At 48.2% G+C, this 17,241-nt stretch overlaps 1 protein-coding gene across 2 annotated transcripts; it reads left to right on the top strand.

The window, feature by feature from the left end:
• The first annotated feature begins 308 nt into the window (after positions 1-308).
• On the top strand, positions 309-15,547 carry TBC1D21 (TBC1 domain family member 21). Of its 2 annotated transcripts, XM_010383267.2 has the most exons (11): positions 309-534; positions 7,899-8,006; positions 8,144-8,247; positions 10,609-10,703; positions 11,239-11,349; positions 11,461-11,561; positions 12,541-12,637; positions 12,978-13,078; positions 14,094-14,210; positions 14,908-14,991; positions 15,402-15,544. In XM_010383267.2, exons 1-11 carry the CDS (start codon positions 475-477, stop codon positions 15,432-15,434), a joined length of 1,011 nt encoding a protein of 336 aa, XP_010381569.1. In that variant the 5' UTR covers positions 309-474; the 3' UTR covers positions 15,435-15,544. The 2 variants fall into 2 exon arrangements, with proteins under 2 accessions (XP_010381569.1, XP_010381570.1); XM_010383268.2 differs by lacking the exon at positions 7,899-8,006 and having other exon boundaries at positions 15,402-15,547.
• The last annotated feature ends 1,694 nt before the right edge of the window (positions 15,548-17,241 follow it).

Raw genomic sequence — 17,241 nt, 5'->3', positions numbered from 1 at the left:
CTCCAACTTTGGGCACTGGTCTGGTGGAATAGGGAGGGAGTCCAGCTAAGAGAGTCCAGAGGAAGAGTCAGAGATAGAGAGCAAGGCTTCATGGCCCACCTCTCCCTGGAAGCCCTCCTTGACCAGCATAGCCCACACTGATCCCCATGTCCTCTGAATCCCACCTCCACTGCGTGTACTGCAGTTTTGCTTTTTTTTTTTCGTAACTAGCAGCTTTAATCTCTCCTCTCCTGCTTGTGTCTCATCTCTAAAGGTGGGTGCTCCTGTCTTCCAGGTCATTGTGATGAGGGTTCCGGGGGCCTTGTGACACACCGCTGGCCAGCTCTGTTCCAGTGTGGGAGGTCAGGAGCAGCCAATTCCTCCTGGGAATGCAACCCATCTCCAAAAAGGAAGATCACATTCCTCTGCTAATTAAGCATCACTAGGGCTCCAAGTGAGTTCTGATCAGTGGCTGTTTGGAAGACAGCAGAGGCCATGACCACTCTCTCTCCTGAAAACAGCCTCTCTGCCAGACAGTCAGCCTCCTTCATCCTGGTACGTGTTCTTCATCAGTTCTGAGTGCCTCCCTCCCCAGCCTCTGGTTGACACTGGGACCATTTTCCCCTGCTGGGTGGGAAAAGCTAGAACCCTGAGCTAACATAGAAGGTGAAGTAAGGGCGGTTGTACCTTACTCTTACCATCAGCCCAAGAACAGGACTGAGACATCCAAGCACCCTTTCACCTTCTTTCTAAGCCAGGAAAACGTTCTCCCCATATGTACTATTCTACCTTTATTGAGTTGTGTAGGTTTGCAAGTGCGTCCCTGAAGATGCTGATCGATATTCATCAGCGCTTTTTGCCAACAATTTTGGTATACGGCCACCAGGTGGCAGTAATGCTTTTGTTAGTAGGTTCTAAACCCAGTTTACAAGATACAGCTATTTATTAGAAGTCGGCTTCAGTCATAAAAATTTTCCACACAGTATTTTTTCAAAATCATAACTAATTACAATAACTTTAACCAATCTCAAATCTCATTAATCAGAGTGATTAAGAGAGTGATACATAAAAATGCAAAATGGACACCCCTGTCCCTGAATTTTAAATGTTATTGCTTTATTGCAAATTATCACCAGGCCTTGCTTTAGATTTTCTTTATATCCTTCTCATTTCTCTGAGCTTAGAGAAGGCTAATAAAGTAAACTGTCACATAGCATTTATTATATACGATGACTGTTCTAAATGCTTTATTTATAGTCATTCATTCTCATCACAACTCTATGAGGTGAATAATGCTGTTGTCTTCCTTTTATAAATGAGAAAATGGAGCCACAGAGACTTTGTCACTTGCCCACAGTCACACAGCTTGTAAGTGGCTTAACTTGTATTTAGACCCAGACAGGTGGGGTGCAAAAATCAGTATTCTCAAAGTGTGGCACCCAAACCTGCCGCATTAGCACCAACTGGGAAAGAATGCAGACTCTTGGGCCCCAGATCTTCTGAACAAGAAACTTGAGATGAAGCCCAAAGATCTGTGTTTTTTGTAACTCATCCCTCCAGGGGACTCTGATGCACAATTAGCTTTGTGAACCACTGTTTAAAACCATTTTCTTCATCACTGTGCTGTACTGATGATACACCCTCCACACCTGGTTTGGTAATAATTGCTGAAGTGGGGACTCCCTGTTACGGTTGGGAGTGTGTCTTGTCCTCAGGTGAACTGGAGTAGAAAAGAGAACCTTTTCCGGGCGCAGTGGCTCACGCCTGTAATTCCAGCACTTTGGGAGGCCAAAGCGGGCGGATCACCTGAGGTCATGAGTGCAAGATCAGCCTGGCCAATATGGTGAAACCCTGTCTCTACTAAAAAACACAAAAAATTAGCCAGGCGTGGTGGTGAGCCCTGTAATCCCAGTTACTTAAGAGACTGAGGCAGGAGAATCTCTTGAACCAAGGAGGTGGAGGTTGCGGTGAGCCGAGATTGTGCCACTGCACTCCAGCCTGGGTGACAGAGCGAGATGCCACCAAAAGAAAAAAAGAAGAAAGAAAGAATAATGAAGAAAGAAGAAGGAAGGAAGGAAGGAAGGAAGGAAGGAAGGAAGGAAGGAAGGAAGGAAGGAAGGAAGGAAGGGAGGGAGGGAGGAAGGAAGGAAGGAAGGAAGGAAGGAAGGGAAGGAACCTTAAGCAAAGTCAATGACCTTCCCTGGGCTTTATTGGAGGCTCTGTGGCTATGAGTATTCAGAGAAACTTGGCATCAAAACCCTCATAAAAAGTTTTTCTTGTCCTCCAAAGGCTTTCTTATTTTACTGAAAATAAGGGAGAAAAGCCCTAACCCAATGATGCAGTGGGGAGAGATTTATGCCTGAAGCCAAGGCCTCTAGCAGCAGGAAACTTTTAGAGGGGCTGAGCCACTTAGGGGCTCCCACTTCTGGTCCCTTCCCCAGGGGAAGAATGGCCAAGGCTTCCTCAGATTTGCTGCTCTAGAGCTTTAACCTGCCTAGACACACCCTGAAGGTGAGAGATTTCCACAGCTGCTCTATCTAGCACTATGCTTCCCAGGAGACTAGGAAAGGCACCACTGCAGAGCTGGAGGTAGCCAGCCCCTCGCAAACTGCATACTTCCCCTCCTGGATTACCAGCTCATTATATCCAGTGTATGGGAAAGGGTGTTAATAGGTTGGTTGAGCAAAGAACAGAGGAATATGGGAAGATGAAGGCTTGATTTGAGAAGCCACTGTGTTGACAATCTCCATCACGTTAAAGTAGCCTAGATACACATTCTCTGATTTCTAGCATAGGCAGGTAAGTGGTGTGCATGTAGACAGGGGGCTTCTAAGTGACATTTCCCCCTTGGCCTTCTACAGGTCAACAGCCTTCTTGTTCTGGTCCTTGGCTTACTAGCAAGTGTCTTAGATAGTCTTTTGGGTGGCCTATAGTTTGCTGAGGTTTGGAGAGATACAGGGAACTGGTGGGTGTAGACAAATGAAGTTTCCTAGAAGGAAGAAGCAGTGACTTTTTATAAACAAATTCAACCATGGCAAAGTAGACAGATGGCCAATTGTTGCAGGTAGAGGTTTAGAAATGCAAAGTCTCTGAATACTCAACAGGTGTCTTCTTATGATGTTTCTAATTATTTCTGCCTTGTTGTGTTGATGCTGTATGTTTTGTTATGGTGCACTGTGCATATTACTTTAATTTCAATATTACCTCTCCATTGTGTTTGACATTTTTTCATACCTTTGTTCATCGTTTATTTTTTAATCATTGTAGGATATTTGATTTTAAGGTATTTCTTTTGTTCACAGCTTACGTAAGGTACATATTTTTAATTCGAGTGGAAAATCCTTGCCTTTTAATTCCTTTCCACTGCCCCTCCCACCCCCAGCATGGCATTAGGGTTAAGCCTCTGACTTTTGCATCAAACAGCTTTGGGTTCAAACTTCAGCTCTGATACTTTCTGTGCGATCTCAGATATGCTAATTAACCCTCATTGGCTTCAGTTCCCTGATCTGTAAAACAGTGCAAGAACTATACCACCTCATAGATACTTGTGAAGATTAAATGGGTTGATATATATAAAGTGCTTAGAACAGTGTCTGGCACATCATCAATTGCTTTTTAATGTTTACAGCTAATAAGAGAATGTAATGCATTTATTTTCATAATTACTTTGGATTTCTATCATTTTTATGCTTTATACTTTTATTAATTCCTTATTGTTTCCCGTATTGCTTGCTTTTATTTTTTAAAGTGAGTTAGAAGGAAGATGTCCTGTTCCCTTAAATTCCTAATGTTTAAAGTCAAAAATAAAGCAATTTCTTTTGACTCCATCCTAATATCTAATAAAGAAATGAAATCTGTAGTTAAAAACTTTCCCACAAAGAAAACTTTAGCCCAGATGACTTCACTGGTTCTACCAAATATTTCAAATAGAAATGATACCAATTCTATACAAACACTTCCAGAAAACTAAAAACAAAAACAAACAAACAAAAAAAACACATCCCTACTCATTCTATGAGGCCAACATTACCCTGATACCAAAATTAGAGATATTACAAGAAAAGAAACTCACAGGCAAATGATTCTTGTGAACATGGATGCAAAAATTCTAAATAAAATTTTAGCAAATAGAATCCAACAATGTATAAAAAGCATAGCACATCATCACCAAGTGGGGCTCATCCCAGGAATGCAAGGCTTATTTACCATTCAAAATTATTCAGTGTAATTTGCCATCCTAACAAACTCAAAAACGAAAAGCCATATGACCATTTCAATAGACACAGAACACTATTTGACAAAATCCAACATCCATTGCTAATTAAAAACTCTCAGCATGCTAGAACGGGAAGGGACTGTCTTCAACCTGATAAAAGGCGTCTGTAGGAAGCCTAGAGTTCACATTATACTGAATTGTGAAAGCCTGAATGCCACTCCTCTAAGATTAGGAACAAAGCAAGAATGTCTTCTCTCACCACTTTTATTCAACGTTGCACTTGTATTCTAGCCAGTGCAGTAAAACACGAAAAAATAAATAAAAGGCATCCATACTTGAAAGGAAGAAGTTAAACTGCCTTTATTCACAGATGAACATGCTCATCTATGTCAAAGTTGACAAATTTTTTCTGCTAAGGTCACAATGGAATTTTTGGCTTTGTGTCCATGCAATCTCTGTTGCAGCTACTCAACTCTGCCATCATAGCATGAATGCAGCCACAGACAAAAATGAATGAGTGGGTGTGGCTGTGTCCTAATAAAACTTTATTTAGAAAAACAGATTGGAGGCCACATTTGACCCATGGATCACAGTTTGCTGACCCCTGGTCTATGTCAAAAATCCCATGGATCACAGTTTGCTGACCCCTGGTCTATGTCAAAAATCCCATGGAATCCACAAGAAAACCATTAGGACTAATAAGTGAGTTTTACTAGGTTGCAGGAATACAAGATCGATATATAAAAGTACATTGTAGTTCCATTAGAAATTTTAATTTTAAAATGATGCTTTTTATAGTAGCATCTGAAATATAAAATACTTACGGATAAATTTGACAAAATATATGAATGACGTAGACACTGAAAACTATAAGACACTGCCGAGAGAAATTTTAACAGACCTACATAAACGGAGAAATATACTGTGTTCATGGGTCAGAGGACTCAATAGTGTCATCAGTTCTCCCAAACTGGCTTACAGACTCAATGCAGTCTCCACCAGAATCACAGCTGCCTTTATTATAGAAATGGACAAATTGACTAAAATCCTTATGGAAATGCATTTCTAAAGTTAAAGCATTTCCTTTTATAGTTAAGGATCCCGGGACACAGCCCAGCTTTGCCTGTTCCCTTCTGCTTCCTGCCACATTGCATGCTGAGTGTTGCAGTTTCTGAATGAGTGTAGGTTGGGAGAACATGATGACAGTCAGAGGGGCAGAAAGCTCACTCTGATGAGTGGCAGTGTCTATGCAGGTGGGGAACACATCAGGGCAGACTCTGCTTCCCAGGGTTAGACCCACACCGAGATTTGTAACTTCTTGGCCCATATGTCCTATTTTGGTCCAGATGGCAGGGCATGCACGAGTTATTAAAAAATGTGTTTCTCAATCTATTTCCATCAAACATACAGTTAGTGGAAATTATCCCAATTTGGGGCCTGTGGGCTCTTATTTTTAGTTAACAATGCTGCTTTGCCTTCATTTATTTATGTATTTATTTATTTGAGAAGGAGCCTTGCTCTGTCACCCAGGCTGGAGTACAGTGCCACGATCTTGGTTCACTGCAACCTCTGCCTCCCAGGTTCAAGTGATTCTTCTGCTTCAGCCTCCCGAGGAGCTGGGATTACAGGCACCCCACCACCACACCTGGCTAATTTTTGTATTTTTTTTAGTAGATACGGAGTTTTATCATGTTGGCCAGACAGGTCTCGAACTCCTGACCTCAAGTGATCTGCCTGCTTGGGCCTTCCAAAGTGCTGGGATTACAGGCGTGAGCCACCATGCCTGGTCTGTTTTACCTTCTAATACTTTACTACTCATGTGGTTTGTGGACCAGCAGCATCACCTGTTACTCAGGAGCTTGTTAGAAATGCATCATCTTGGGCCCCACCCCAAACCCTCTGAATCAGAACTTGAACCTGCAGAAGATCCTTAAGTGATTTGTATGCAAATTTAATTTTGAGTCACATATTCAGATGTATACTAATGGGAAGTTGGCAGTGTGTATATTTACCTGTCTCCTCAGCTCTGTCCATCAGCACATCTTTACGTCTGTAATGTGGCATTTCAAGATATTCTTCTCTCCAGTAGAAGGGAATATCCCAGGAAGAAAGAAATCTTCTCTTATTCCAATAGGAACCCTCACTCCTAGTTGTTTTGTTGTCGTTGTTGTTGTTATTATTATTATTATTAGAGACATTATTATTATTATGTGCTCTGTTGCCCAGTCTGGAGTGCAGTGGTATGATCTCAGTTCACTGCAACCTCTGCCTATCGGGTTCACTTAATTCTCCTGCCTCAGCCTCCTGAGTAGCTAGGATTACAGGCATGCACCACCATGCCTGGCTAGTTTTTGTATTTTTAGTAGAGGCAGGGTTTCACCATGTTGCCCAGGCTGGTCTTGAACTGACCTCAAGTGATCCACCTGCCTTGGCCTCCCAAAGTACTGGGATTATAAGCATGAGCCACTGCACCTGACCCTAGTTATTATTTTATAAGCATTTTGAATTACTTTGCATACAGTGCACTCACCTCTCTCCGACACATACACACACACGCACACACACGTCCACATACACATAGCACACAGATATATACAACACACACACACATACACACACACCCTCTTATCAAAAGCAGAAACCATCCCTCATAATGAACCATTTTACATTTCCAGGAAAGGTAAAGTGGAGCTCATAACTGTGTCTAATTAATGCTTATTTTATATTTTCCTATGATCAAAGCAGTATACATTATTATAGAAAATTTTAAAAATACAAGAAAGGCCGGGTGCGGCGGCTAATGCCTGTAATCCCAGCACTTCGGGAGGCTGAGGTAGGTGGATTACCTGAGGCCAAGAGATCAAGACCAGCCTGGCCAACATGGTGAAACACCCTCTCTACTAAAAATACAAAAATTAGTTGGGTGTGGTGGTGCATGTGTGTAGTCCCAGCTACTCAGGAAGCTGAGGCAGGAGAATTGCTTGAACCCGGGAGGTGGAGGTTGCAGTGACCTGAGACCACACTGCTGCACTCCAGCCTGGCAACAGAGTGAGACTGTCTCAAAAAAAACAAAAAAGAAAAGAAAAAGGATAAAAAGTACTTATTTCCTATCACTCAAAGATAATCACTGCTGTTTTTAGTTGTGGGGGGGACTTTTTTGTATTTTTTCAGTCTTTTTCTAACAACTTTATAGTAGTCAGTGCATTATATATTAGAGTTTATGCGGGGTATTATTATAATACATAACAGACACAATACATAGAGAGGTATTACTATGAATGCCATAGTTGTACTACAGAGTATAGCACATAGAGAAAATGCTAGATACACAATTCTGTATTCTGCTTTTTTCTGTTAACATTTGTATTTTTTCAGATTATTATTCATTCCTTGTAAACAACATTTATATGCCTCAAAATATTCCATTGAGCACATAAACCACAGTTTACTTAACTACCCCCTTATTGCAGAACATTTGGAGTGCTTGCATTTTTCATGTTGGTAAGTAATGTGCAATGAAAATTATTGTGCATACAGGATTTTTTCTATATATTTTCAGTAATGTCCTCAAGATAGATTTCCAGAAGTAAGTCAGGCTGTGCGCTTTGATTCATATCGCAAAGTCCAGAACATATTATTTAAAATCACACTTAAAAGCTGAAGGCTCCTAACATAAGGTGGAACTGGTTGCTGCTTTTGCCAGGTAAAGAGAAAACCACCTATTGACAAGACAGAATGGGACAGCTTCTTTGATGAGAACGGCCACTTGGCCAAGTCACGGGACTTCATTTGTGTTAACATCCTGGAAAGGGTGGGTCCCCAAGCTACCCTTGGCCTTGCCCTGGAACTGGGAGCATGGATGGGCAGGGGGCAGGTGTGGTGTTGGATGAAGCCCTTTCGGTAGGCATCGAAGAGCCCATGACCCCTACCTCCCACCCCCCACCCCAGGGTCTGCACCCCTTCGTGAGGACTGAAGCCTGGAAGTTCCTCACGGGCTACTTCTCATGGCAGAGTTCCCAGGATGAGCGGCTCACGGTGGACAGCATGAGGAGGTAGAACACTCCAGACCCTGTTGGGATGGGAGGGGGCCTGCAGGTGGCAGGTGCTGCCTCCCCAGCCTGCAGACTGTCTTCTGCCCCCATGCAACTTCTCATTCCGAGAGGAACCCCATGCCTCCTGACCCAGGCACAGCACACAGGAGGTGCGGCCAGTTCATGCCAATGCCTTCTCTCCCTGAGCTCCATTTACCAGCCTACTAACTGCCAGGCATGGGCTTGGTCCCAGCCACTCCTCCCACCCCTGGGCCCCCAAGTCCCATCCTTTCCTAGGGTCTATGCATTCCCCCTCTGAAGCAGCCTTTGAACACAGTCTGCCACCAGCTTCCCTGGGTGCCACCCCAACTCCACCTCCTCCCTGTCCCCTATGGCTGAGCTGCCTCCTGGGTCTAGTCTCCCCACTCCCCGCCTGTGTCCAGTGTTTCCTCCCAGTGCCCAGGGGGAAGGTACAAAACCCAGTATGGGCAGCCTGTGTCCTTAGATGAAACACTCCCAGTGGTATAATTGGTAACGTTTCAAATAGCACATCTCTTCCAAAACCTTCCGGATCCTATCTCCACATGGCACACTATCCCAGAGCCTGACATTCCAACCACACTGACAGCCTCACTGACTCCTCATTTGCCCGCTCCTGCCCCACCCCTGCCCCAGCACAGACCGCATTTGCACTCCCCTCTGTCCTTGGTTCACCCTTTCTCCTCCCTCCACAATGGATTTCTATCATCTGCCTATCAAAAGCCCACCCTTCCTTCAAGGCCCATATCCCACAGTGCACCTCCTCCAAGCAACCCTCCCAGATCTCCCAAGGGAGCCAGGGATGAGGCACTTTGGTTCAGTGGACAATATACTAGCTTTGAACTTGGACTGTCTTGGATTTGGAAACTGGGTTCAAATTTCAGCACTCTGATTTACACGCTGGGTGAACTTGCCCAAGAACTTCAGTGCTGAAGTCTCAGTCTCCTCCTTCATAAAATTCGGGTTACAGTTTATTTCACAGAGTGGTTGTAGGGGCTGAATCAGATAATACAGGTAAGGCACCTTGCACAGGGGAGGAATGAGTAGCTTTTATGATTTTGACAGGAATGCTCCCTCCCTAAAGCCAGAGGCCCTTGACTTGCACTTCCATGACCCTGGGCACTTGGTTCCACAGTAGTGAGACTGGAGCCTGTGTCTTCCCTCCCAGGTTGAATACAAACAAGGGCAGAGGCTGCCGCCAGTTTGCCTTTGTCTTGGGCCCTCTCCTGACCTTGCCTGTCCATGGGAGGTCTCCGTACACACTGACTGAGTCAGACTGACTTCACTGCTGAATATCTTCCCATCAGAGGAACGGACTCCTTTGGATTGTGGCTGCATCACGGTGTAGCCTGAAGTGGACTCACTGGTCTGGGAGCCTGAAGCAGGAGCTAGGCCCAGCCCCAAGGGAGCATCCAGACAGGATGTGGAAAAGATTCACACGGGGGCCAGTCAGAGTGACCGAGGGTGGGACAGGGGTGTGAGGGCCGGGCTGGGGAGCTCAGAGAGGCTCGGGAGCTCTGACAAGAGCCCACCTGTGTTGATTTCCTGAGGCTGCCTTAGCAAGTACCACACACTGGGTGACTTCCGACAACAGAAACCTGTCCTCTCACAGTTCTGGAGCTGGAAGCCCAAAATCAAGGTGTTGGCTCCTTCCAAAGGCTCTAGGGTAGAACCCTTCCTTACCTCCCAGCCTCTGGTGGCTCCCAGTGTTCCTCGGGGGGTGTGCCTCACTCCATTCCCTGTCCCGGTGGTCGTGAGGCCTTCTCCTCTCTGTGTGTTATAAGAACACATGTCATTGGATTTGGGGTCCACCTGGAAAGTCTTAATTTAAGGATCTCATCTGGAGATTCTCAGCTTAATCACATCTGCAAAGACTCTTTTCCCCATATGGTTACATTCACAGGTCCTAGGGGTCAGGACATGGATATGTTTTTTTGGAGGCCACCAAGCAGCCAGCGATACCAACTAATCATATTCTAATAATGAGGACAAAACACCACCTCACTCAGCACTTCCAATTCTTAGGCACAGGTGCCAGTATTATGCCCATTCTACAGATGGGGAAACTGAGGCTTAGAGATGGAAAACGATGTCCCCAAGGCTTGCCCCCAGTGGCAGACACCCAGTTATTAAGGTGTAGAGCCAGGATTCAGGTGCAGCGTTTGGAGTACAGAGCCCAGGAGGTTAAACCGTCTCCATTCTGCACTCCAGGTGCACGTTGGAGGACAGTTAGGGTGGCACAGGTTGAGATGAGGGAGAGCATCACAGGTAGCTGCAGCTATTCGTTCTCCACTTATCAGAAGGGGAAAGCCACCTTGTTCAGCCTCAGTTCTGTTCTCACAGGAAGAACTACAAGGCCTTATGCCAAATGTATGAGAAGATTCAGCCCCTTCTGGAAAACCTGCACCGGAACTTCATAGAGACTCGCAATAACATTGGTGAGCAAAGTGGGGTGGAAAGGGCTGGGCAGAGGGAGGGCTTGAAGCCAACTCTGCCCCCTTCTCAGTCACTTCCAGGAAGGCATGACTCCAGGATCCTGGGAGTTGCTTTGACTTGTGCCTGGAGTTTTGCCAGCTGAACCTTGGTTAATCCACCCCACCAGTCTCTCCTGTGTGGCCCTAGATGCCCCATACCATGTTTCCCTGGGTGCATGATGTTCCTGCTGCCTGGTCTTCCTCTCTCCTTTCTTTGGCTTTGAATGAGGTTGGATTTGAACTGGACAGAGAGGAAGGGTGGGGGAGGACATTCCTGGCCGAGGGTATGGCCTCATCAAAGGGTTAGAGGTGGGAAGAAACACAGACAGCTCAGGGTGTGGTGAAGAACTGAGCCTGGCAGGGGCTGATGTACCTTTCACAGCTCCCTCTCCCTCTAGAATGTCCTAGGGCCTGCCCATTGGGGTAGGGGAAGAAACTCACCCATAGACCTGCTGGATGTGATCTGGTGCCACCCACTTGCCCCTTGCTTCCAACCTAGCACGTGACATTCAGAAACTCTATGACAAAGACCCCCTGGGCAACGTCCTCATCGACAAGAAGAGGCTAGAGAAGATCCTGCTCCTGAGTTACGTCTGCAACACGCAGGCAGGTGAGACTCAGCCTCCCCTTGTCAATGCCCTCCCGGGACCTGGCCCAGCCTAAGCCAAGGGTGCAGGCCCTCCCACCCAGCCCCTCCTCCCCAACCCCCTCTTTGCCACAGAGTACCAGCAGGGCTTCCATGAGATGGTGATGCTCTTCCAGCTGATGGTGGAGCACGACCACGAAACCTTCTGGCTTTTCCAGTTCTTCCTGCAGAAAACGGTGAGGGCAAGGCCTGAGCTCAGGGACGCCCCTCTCCACCCGCCACTACTCCCCAAACAACTTCTTGAGGCTGGGCAGGCATTGGCAGCCCCAGCCATTCCCTCCAACCCCAACCATTCCCTCCAGTCTTCTGGGTCTCAGAGGAGCCTGGGAGGGTGATGCTAAACCCAGTGGTTCAAAGTAGTGGTGGTGGGGAGGCATTGAAGTGGAGAAGGGGAATGGAGCAAAGCTCTGGGTCCACCTCTCAACAAACCTTGAAAGAGCATGAATCTGCCAGGCCCAAGGATGGTGCCCTCTCCTGGCATTTTCTTCCCCAAGCACGGCTCTCCTCCCTCCTCACCTCTCCTACCTCAATGGCTCCCCGTGGCCTCCAGAATAAAATCCAATAACCTTAGCCAGTTATTCAAGGCTGTTCCCTTCACATAACCTGAATTCCAGGCACACCAGGAGACTCAGTAGTCCCCAGGAACTCCCTCACAGTCCAAGTTGAGGGGTTCTGAAGGTGCAGCTCCCTGGAACACCTCCCTGGAAAGCCTTTCCTCATGATCTGTGAGAGGCTGCCCAGAACCCTCCCTCATCCCTCCCTCCACCCCACCATCCCTGCAAATGTGCTTGCTGCCTTTCCCTTGTCCCAGTTGGCTCTGCCCCAACACTATTGTGTGAGAGAAGAACTGGGCAACTGGGCTCACTAGACTGTGAGCCACAGTTGAGAATCTCTACTACACACACACACACACACACACACACTCTACACAGCCACCCAGAGGTGCACAACATATACAGACAAACTTGCATACACAAATCACAGTCACAGACATAGATATGTGCACACACACACACAGACTCGTAGAGACATGGGGGCCCAGCACACAGATAGACACACGGAGCCTCCAGAAGTGAAGCTGGGGGAAGCAGAGTTGACTCTTACAGTGCCCTGAGGCCGAGGAGGACTCGGTCTGTCTCCCACCGTTGTGTGCAGGAACACAGCTGTGTCATCAACATTGGCGTGGGCAAGAACCTAGACATGCTCAGCACCCTGATCACCTTCCTGGACCCCATGTTTGCTGAGCACCTAAGTGAGTGGTTCCCACCTCCTGCCACCTCACCCACCCCCCAGGGTAGGCATGGGAGAGGGGCTGAGACCCAACTGTCAGTCCCTAATCATGGGGGGCTGGAGAGCAGCAGAGTCATTTGATTGCCTCTCCAGGCCCTGGGAAGAGGGTTATCTGGATGGGGTTGGAGTCTGGACAGTTGAAAGTTGACTCTAAACCATCTCCCAGGGCAACTGGAAAAGGGGCAGCAAGCTTTTTGTATTTCCCAAGTGTTTTGCAGGCTCCACAGTTTGGCCTCATCTGCATGTGTTTGCTGCATCATGTGTGTTTTCCCTGACTACAGCCTCGGCTTCTGTCCCCACAGAAGGGAAGGGTGCAGGAGCTGTGCAGTCCCTCTTCCCCTGGTTCTGCTTCTGCTTCCAGCGTGCCTTCAAGTCCTTTGATGACGTCTGGAGGCTCTGGGAGGTGAGGTGCCCAACTGGGGATCATCAGGCTGGGCTCCACCCCTCGGGCAGAGTGGAAGCTGCAAGTCTTCCTTGCGTCCCCCTTTCCTTCTGGCTTGGATGGAGTTCAGTATTTTGGGGTTTTGTTGGGTCAGCAACCCTGATCCCATCTTGCTGGAGGAAGCTGGAGCATCACTTTGTCCATATGTTCATTTAACACAAAGGCCTCACTGGCTGTGCCTTCTGTGGGCAGTTGACACAGGAGGGCCCTCTGGCCTGTGTGGTGGGAGCCTGGGCCTGCAGCTCCACTTCCCTGCTTCCCTGCCCAGGTGGCCTCCCCACACTTCCACTTCCCCAGCTGTCCCCCCAGCCCCGGCCTTCCCCTTCCCCAGAGTGCTGCTCCTGTGAAACTCTCTCACAGAAGGTGGGTCCCCAAGGATACCTGTAGTCCTGTGACCACAATCCCCAGGGCCATCAGCAGATGAATCCCCTGAGGAATGCCACGCCCACCCATCACTGCCCTCTCATGGCTGCTGCTGCCTGCAGAGTCCAGCCCAATCATCCACCTGACATGTAGGGTCCCACAGATCTATTCCCACCTGCCTGTCCCTCCCTCTTGGCTGGCTGGTCTCCATGCCCAAGTCCATGACCACACCCAGGCCTTTGGTGACACCCTTGGGTCATTTAATTCCCATTAACCCTCGCTTGCCAAAACCCCACTCAAATTCGACAGTTTCCTAGTGTCTCCCACCCCTCATTGCCTCCCTCCCCTTCCTCTATCTAATGAATTCCCTGAAGCCTCGATCTCTGAATCCCCCAGGAGACAGCACAATGCCTAGAGCCAGGGGTACCTGTGAGCACATGCCTGAGTGAATGGATGAGTGAGTGAATGAAGGAAGGAATGAATGAATGAGCAAGTCAGCAGCAAGACCCAGGAATGGCTGACCCGGGGCATGTGGTTGGTGGGTACCTCACCATCCTCAGGGCATCTGCAGTCTCAGGCCACAGGGCCCAGACTGAGACGCCCTGACCCACAGGTTCTGCTGACGGGGAAGCCCTGCAGGAACTTCCAGGTGCTGGTGGCCTACAGCATGCTACAGATGGTGCGGGAGCAGGTGCTGCAGGAAAGCATGGGTGGGGACGACATCCTCCTGGTGAGAGCACCCTCGGGCAAGCCACCAGCCCAGCTCCTGGAGGTTCTGACTCCCCACCCCACCCCAGCTGCAAGACCGGGGCTCATGGGGTGCTGGGTACCAGTGCCACCTTTTTCCCCCAGGCAGGAAGGGCAATGAGAGCTAAGGTATGGATTACTGTACTAAGGGCTTTTAATAGACTAGCTCATTTAAGCCTCACCACAAGCCTGACACAGAGAGGCTATAACCATCGTCATCACTCCTAGTTAACATATGAGGAAATGGAGGCCTTGAACACTCCCTAACCATTAAGCTCTACCATCTCGCAGTCAACCCCGTGGCCCTGGGATATTCCTGAAGCAGAAGGACCTAGGGTTTTCCACCATTTTAAAAAAGCTACTAAAGTCTTTGCTGGAAGAAACAAATCTTAGGTGGCACCCCAAATATAAACCAAGTCCTCCTTCGAAGCCCCTAAGACACTTGGTGGAACCCCAGGACTCCCTAGAGCCTAACATGAAGGCTAACATTTACCATTGCCCCCAAATATCAAATTTTAGGCATTGAGCCAAGCAGGCTAGGGAGAGGTCAGGTGGTCCCCAGCGACTGCTGTGAGCAGCATCCTTCTTCCCTGGGTGCTGCAGGCAGCTGCCTGTGCCCAAGAGTGCAGGGAGACATTTGCCCCAGCCCCACCTGCAACAGCTCCCACACTCCTGTGCAGGCCTGCAACAACCTCATTGACCTTGATGCTGATGAGCTGATTTCCGCTGCCTGCGTGGTTTATGCTGAGCTCATCCAGAAGGATGTAAGTTGCCCCAGTGATTTGTCCTCTTCCTCTTCCTTCTCCTCCTCCTCCTCCTTCTCCTCCTCCTCCTCCTCCTCCTTCTCCTTCTCCTCCAAGGAGCCTACCCTGATCTCCCAAACACAGCCCATGGCAGGCACATTCAACTTCAGAGACACAGACTGTGCCGCGTTCTGTACCACCAACCCACGCATGTTGCTCCTCAAGGTCTTCTTTCTGTTTGCACATGTAGCTCCTTCCTCCCTGAGCAGGCTGTGCTACTTGATAGCATGGCCTTCATCCCCCGCATTCCCTGTGTCCATCCCAGTGGGTCTGGGCACCCAGGGGCTCAGGAGAATGTCGCTGCTTAGAAGAACTGAAGAATGAAAGTGACAGACCAATGTCTGTGTACCTCCCACCTGCCTCCTCCCTAGGTTCCTCAGACATTAAAGGATTTCTTCCTCTGAGGACACCAAAGCCCACAGTGGACCGATGCCCTCGATGGGCAGGATGAAGATCAGGGGCACCGGAGTGAGGGAGTACATAAAACAGCTGCAATATAAACAGTCCTCTGGAACAATGGTTTGTGGTGGGTGTTATGTCTTCTTTGACCTTAGGGGCTGGGACGCACGTGAGGGTTGAGACAGGGTCGTAGGATAGGAAGAGAGGCTAGCTGGCTAAGAGACACGTTCTGAGGTTAGGGAGGGTGCTTACTGGAACAGACTGGGTCAGTCGCTCCTCCCTAGGTGAGGGTTTTCCAAGGCTGCGGTGGATCCACATCTGGAAACAAATGGTTAGAGTAAAACCAACTCTGAGAGATTTCCAGACCCCCGTGGAAGACAAAATTGAGCACATTTAATAAAGATTAATTCATCTGGACTCAGGTCCTGAGAGGAAGGCTGGTCCTGGGACTCTGACCCCACCCCCACTGCTCCCCTGAGTCCCCCCATATCAGTCGCACAATGAAGTCATTTTTTCCAGAGATTCCCTGCTAGTCTGTGGAAGGGGCTGGCCTGGAAGGGAGAAATATCTGACCAGCAGGCAATTCCCTTCCTGGTTTCAAAGCCTCCCTCATAGTTGTGCCTTCATTTATCAGCCTGTAAATGTGTCCTCAAGCTACATTTTATTTTCCAGCCTTGATCAATCTTTTTTGAGAATGCACTCTGTCCTTGGCCAGGCAGTCAGTTGCTCCGTGAGGAAAAGGTGCATCACACCTGCTCCCCTGGGCTATGCCACAGCCCTGAGCCCCTGCCCAGCCTTCCCCATGCTCTGGCTGGCCCCTCTGAGGGAAGACATGTAGATGGGCCAGAGAGGCTGAAATTGCAGAAGGTTTGGGGCTGACTGTGTGCCCCCAGAGCTGCTCAGCAACACACACACACACACACATAAACGCACACACATACACACTGCCCTGCCCAGTGACTGTAAGTTTTCAGGAGGGCTGACATTACACACGGGCGGGAGGGATCCCTTGTTTTTGCTGTGAACTGGTCCTTAGAGGTAAGGCATGACCATCCCTCTCACTCTTCAGCCAACTGCCCCTCCCTCTGCTCCCATCCTGGCACTCTTAGTGACCATCACTCCAAAGCCATTATGTCCCCAGTGAGTGCTTGGTCTCCTTCCCCTCAGGTGACAGTCTCCCACCCAGGACCGGCTCTGAGTCTGTTAGCGGCTATATCTTTGCTGGAAGGTCAGGGAGGAATGCTGAAGAATGAGGGACTGTCCCCCCAGCAACATCTTCTCTGTATGGCTAAAGAGCTTGTGTTTGCTGGGCAGGAAGGCACATGGGTAAATTCATATACTACACTTCTCCTTTGCTTTTATGTTCCTAAGGCAGTTTATTTAAATAAGGGTTCCTGCATGAAAGACAGTTCTCCAAGGATGAAGCTGTGTTTGCATTTTGCCAGAGAGGCAGAGAACCAGAGTGAAAGACATCTTGCTGAGCTAGTTTTGGCCTTGGGAAGAGAAGAATCAATAGAAACATCAAATGAACATTTTCTAATGCTTCTTTTAGACTGGTGACTTTAGATGGCCGATTATTTTTTGTTGGGACCTACACGCAATGCCAAACATCTATTTTAAAACAAAAATTTAAGAACTCACCTTCTAGACCACTTGCTGCCAAACCTGTTTTTAAAATCACTTGAGCGCTATTATTACATAGTCCTTCCCAGAAGCCCAGTGGATGAAGTTTGGGTGCAGATCCCAGATCCATCTCCCCGCACAACCCCTCTGAAGCCCCCCTCCTTGAACCTCACATCATTTCCTGTGTTA

Source organism: Rhinopithecus roxellana, chromosome 5 (assembly GCF_007565055.1).
Source record: "Rhinopithecus roxellana isolate Shanxi Qingling chromosome 5, ASM756505v1, whole genome shotgun sequence".
NCBI lineage: Eukaryota > Metazoa > Chordata > Mammalia > Primates > Cercopithecidae > Rhinopithecus > Rhinopithecus roxellana.
The sequence above is the reverse complement of the archived record's forward strand: the minus strand, read 5'-3'. Positions and strand labels throughout refer to the sequence as shown.